The 5369-nt window shown below is 34.0% G+C and overlaps 1 protein-coding gene across 1 annotated transcript; it reads right to left on the reverse strand.

The window, feature by feature from the left end:
* Nucleotides 1–850: 850 nt before the first annotated feature.
* LOC148165986 (uncharacterized) lies at nucleotides 851–3682 on the reverse strand. The gene is made up of 5 exons (XM_088049535.1): nucleotides 3606–3682; nucleotides 2008–3551; nucleotides 1835–1947; nucleotides 1384–1645; nucleotides 851–1227 (listed from the first exon to the last, which is right to left on the reverse strand). Exons 2-5 carry the CDS (start codon nucleotides 3542–3544, stop codon nucleotides 851–853), a joined length of 2289 nt encoding a protein of 762 aa, XP_087905661.1. The 5' UTR covers nucleotides 3545–3551; nucleotides 3606–3682.
* Nucleotides 3683–5369: the final 1687 nt, after the last annotated feature.

The raw sequence follows: 5369 nt of genomic DNA on the forward strand, positions 1-5369 counted from the left end.
TTATACATTTTCCCCCTTTAACTTTGTACGCGTACATTTTAGATCTAAGTCCAATAAAATGACTCATCGCATTGCTATTTAGCTCATCTTTCATCACCCCAGGGACCTTTTTGTTTACAAGAGGTATTGACCATTGATTGTTTAAAGGGTAATCACTTGTATCGAACATTTTAATATTTGCCTTAATTAAATCATGATAGATATCATCACATTGAAGTTCGTAGATAAGGCTGTCTGTGTCAGTATATAAAAGTTTGCAATTATTTTCATTAAACTTCTTTAACATGAATTCATAATGAAAATTATAGACACATACTTTGGAAATATCTAAAATAGACATACCAATGTACAATGGTTTATTGAATATAAGTTCTGTTTTTGCAAGCTCAACCGCGATAAGATTTTCATTAAAAATTGTACGATTTTGAAATCTGGGGCTGGATATTAAATTTTTTGCTCCGTATCTCCCTTCCCATTGCGATACCAATTTTACAATTCGATGTTTTCGGATATTTTCCATGGTTTTTCCAAACACTGCATTATTTGCCAATTTATAATTATTTTTTTCAAAAGTACTTTTGGCTTGTGCACGTAAATTTGTGTTTAGTTCGATATACGGTTTTAGCCATGGAGCTTGTTTGAAACTTAAAATTTTATGAATCTTTTTAACCACTAAACCATTATGTATCGCTTGTTTTAAATTCTGATAATGAAGAATGTAATTAGTTTTTTTATGTAGGGTGGTCATTAATTTAGAGATTTTTGAATTTGCTGGTTTTCGGTGTTCAGCACAAAAAGGTAAGTCTTTGTGCCTATCATGTCTATGTTGCGGGTAGTCAAGATCGACTTCTTAAATGTAACCTGTGTTGGACTCGTTGGAAATATTTGTAACATCAAAATCAGTAACATCATCTAACCATTTAAATTCTCTATAGGGTAAATATTGCTGCATGGCCCACCCGTAAAGATTGTTGACATCCAAATACATTAGATATTTATTTGGTTTAGTTGGATCATAATCGTCACCTAAATATTTATTATTTGCTTCCGAGTATCGATTGCAGCATTGATTAATGCCACCGCGAATACCTCTTTCCACAAATAATAACATATCAATATCTTTAAGAATTTCGAGTTTACATCCAGTGTATTTCAGCATACAATCCCATGTATAACCGGGTAAAGTGTAGTACCACCCGGGGTCCAAACCATACGTTTTATGCATTACTCGACGGAAATTTTCGAAAACATCGGCCAATAGTAAAATGTCAATTTTCATATACAAATCCAAGTATTCGCCCAAATTGTTAATTTTAAATTGGGTCCAAACGTTTTGACCGTGTTGATAATTTTCTTCGGAAATGTGCGAATCATTTAGTTTACTATAAAATTTTTCGATCGGTGGTAAACATGTCTCTGTTAATTTTTCAATTGAGTCGAGATAGTCGTATGGAAATACACCTTTACGTGTGAGTAATTTGAAGGAATCCTCATCTAAGTCTTTAAATTCGCGTTTTAAATGTTGTAATTCATCTGATTCTAAAGTCGATACTAATTCATCCAAGGATGCATTCATAAATCTGAGAGAATCAATGAACCTAAATTTTATATCAGTATTTTCATCTTTCAGCGTGAATGCAATGTACTTTTCTAGATTGATTGGCAAAAGTGTGATTTTTCCTAATTTTGAAATATCTTCAATGAGGAAATGACTATCATATCCCGATAAATTGTGGAAAACAATGGGAACCATAAATCGCTTTTTATAATTTAAATTACATATTGAATGAGCAAATCCTCTAAATATCGATGTAAAATGATCATGGTCTCTTACAATGTTTTTTTGTTGTCTATCTTCTTCGGTAAAACATTTCCCACATATATGACATAAAACAGCTGATTTAAAGCTTGGACTTGAACCCATAGGTTTAGCTTCGATTATTTTTTCTGAGACATTTCTTGCAATTTGTTTAAGCTTATTTGTAAACCACACAGCAACATTCTCACCACGATAAAAATCATAAAAGGACAGACTATCTTCATAGTTACATTTTAGAAATAGTCCAACACTGCACGCTTTATGTTGTTGATACTTGAAGGTTTTGGATGTATTTTCACAAGTTTTTTCGATAGGTTGAAGCACAGACTCGAAATCGCAGTATAAAATAAATGGTAATGTCTGTTGATTGATATAATTTTGAAATTCTACATAATCATATTTTGGAAATGAAATTTTACTAAAATTTAATTTTTCACATTGCTCCGAATGCTCTTTAAAAGTATCCTCCTTCTTGAAATAATTAAGGCAACGATCACATAAATAGACTTTATGATTATTTTTGTTTAATTGATTTGAAACAAGTCGAGACAAGTTTTTAATCCAACAATAATGATACTTTATTTCGGTGTTATCCACATCGGCATTATCTGGAGCCTCATAATCATTTAATTTTGGAAAATAAACGTTTTGGACTTGGAGCAAATTTACATGTTTTTCTAATTTTTTTTCTGTCAGTCTTACTGGAGCTACAGTATAATACGATGCTTTTGATTTAGTTTGATTTAATTCCAAAACGTACACGTTAATTGAAACATTATTTAATTTTTCAAATTTAGAAATTTGATTAATACTGACAGGAAATTCGATTCCCTTCATATTTAATTTTGATGACCAATGCGGATACGAATTAATCTTATCAGCATTAATGTTTGTGGGGAATAAGGCTGAGATGACGCTCCAAGAAAAGCACTCGTTATCATTATAATTTTTGACATTAACACAAGCGTGTTTATTAGCAATTTGTTGTGGAAGTCTGATGAAAGATGAACCATTCCCAATTTCACATTTATTTATATTGATTTCCAACGAAATAATTTTATGTAATGCCCAACCCGAATCACGAAGTTGAAAGTTTTCCAGTTTACTTAAAATTTTATCACTTATGTAATTTTGAAACCAATCTTTAATATTTCGCCCTTGATCCAACAGTCCATTCCTGGTGTTAAACGATTTTTCTTCAATAATTTCACTACCATCGTTTGGATTGTTTTTAATAAATTCACCATGAAAACATGCGTTAATTTTAAGCAAAGTAAATTTTTTAAGCAATTTTTTAATGCGAGAATTAAAAACCGAAAATGCATCATTTAAAAACTGAACAATATCAATGTGACTTAAATTAAAAATTATTCCAGTTTGAACGCGTGACTTAAAAGCAGTTTTCAATTCTTCCCACTGAACCCTCTTTTGATGATTTATCTTCAATCCTCGACCACTGATACCATTATTTGCACACAAACGTTTAAGTATGACGTGAAAATGTTTTAATTTAATTAAATTGGAATTAAGCTTGAGTCGAGCACCAACACTCAATTTCAAGCTTTTAATAGTTTTCGAATAAAATTTAAAATAACTTTTAATTTGGTGGACCAAATATAAAGCACTTTGATGATCAAATTTTGTTGTCAAATTATCCAAATGCGTTTTAGTAGCCTGAACGATGTCGTTACTTACCACGATCACTTCATCAGCTTTGGAAGTCATGATAGGCCTAAGATAAAGTACAAATTCAGTACCAGATTTAGAAGCAAAAATTTATTCTTACCTTTTATTATCACTCTCACTACAACAAAATTATTTGTCTTATCGACTTAAGTTGATCACTCGTATAAACGGCGGAAAATGTTGAGCTGATTACTGTTCTATTAGCACCTTGACAGCAGCACTATCAATGGTCTGAGCTGATCACTTTGTTCATTATATAGACGGCGAAGAACGTCCGGTCTTATCAATGTTTGCGGTTTTTCCGAGAAACGCGAAAATCAGACCGGATGATTACACCCAAATAACGAATTATTTAGCATTTTTTTTCCGAGAAATTGCAATATTTTTTTTCCGAGAAATTCCAAAAATTTTTTCCGAGGACCGCACTCAAAACTTTTTGAAATTTTTGCTCACTCTAGCGCCCTCTATGATTGTCACCCAAACCGTCACCGCCATCTTGATCTGACACAACTGTCAAATTCAAAATTTCCGCCATTCCATAATGACATCTGTCAAAATTCTCGCCGCCAGCTGTCAAATTTCCACCGCCATCTGTCAAATTTTTAAATTTCCCGCCGTTTAGCCGCGCACGCGCAAATTGAACTGTTTATCGGCTCGCGGCGCCTCCAACCGGCTACACATTTCAATTTCCCGCCACCAGCTGTCAAATTCCCACCGCCATCTGTCAAATTTTTAAATCACCCGCCACCTGATTGGCAGATGACCAGCAATACGCCGGAAGAGCCGCCGACACCATCTGTGCGCCTGATTGGTAGATGACCAGCAATACATCACCGGACGGGCGCTCGAGATTACGACTTCCGCTGCAGAACCGGCTTTGTATCACTACTCAATTCAGCCGTTGAATCTTGGTAAAAAGTCATGATTTTGTAGATTTCGTGCTCTTCTTTGCAAATTCATGCCAGAAAACAACGAAAATCGGCGAGAAATCGTCGTTTTGCATCGAAATATGCGGTTTTCTGTAAGAATTTTGATGATTTCGTGCAGAATTCTGCTGTTTTCTTGCAATTCAGCCGTTGAATCTTGGTAAAAAGTGATGATTTTGTAGATTTCGTGCTCTTCTTTGCGAATTCAAGCCAGAAAACAACGAAAATCGGCGAGAAATCGTTGTTTTGCATCGAAATATGCGGTTTTCTGTAAGAATTTTGATGATTTCGTGCAGAATTCTGCTGTTTTCTTGCAATTTAGCCGTTGAATCTTGGTAAAAAGTCATGATTTTGTAGATTTCGTGCTCTTCTTTGCAAATTCAAGCCAGAAAACAACGAAAATCGGCGAGAAATCGTCGTTTTGCATCGAAATATGCGGTTTTCTGTAAGAATTTTGATGATTTCGTGCAGAATTCTGCTGTTTTCTTGCAATTCAGCCGTTGAATCTTGGTAAAAAGTCATGATTTTGTAGATTCCGTGCTCTTCTTTGCGAATTCAAGATAGAAAACAACGAAAATCTTCGAGAAATCGTCGTTTTGCATCGAAATATGCGGTTTTCTCTAAGAATTTTGATGATTTCGTGCAGAATTCTGCTGTTTTCTTGCAATTCAGCCGTTGAATCTTGGTAAAAAGTGATGATTTTGTAGATTTCGTGCTCTTCTTTGCGAATTCAAGCCAGAAAACAACGAAAATCGGCGAGAAATCGTCGTTTTGCATCGAAACATGCGGTTTTCTCTAAGAATTTTGATGATTTCGTGCAGAATTCTGCTGTTTTCTTGCAATTCAGCCGTTGAATCTTGGTAAAAAGTTATGATTTTGTAGATTTCGTGTTCTTCTTTGCGAATTCAAGCCAGAAAACAACGAAAATCGGCGAGAAA

This window comes from Gnatocerus cornutus, unplaced genomic scaffold (genome assembly GCF_029298725.1).
Source record: "Gnatocerus cornutus isolate USDA-ARS CGAHR unplaced genomic scaffold, icGnaCorn1.1 ctg00000060.1, whole genome shotgun sequence".
NCBI lineage: Eukaryota > Metazoa > Arthropoda > Insecta > Coleoptera > Tenebrionidae > Gnatocerus > Gnatocerus cornutus.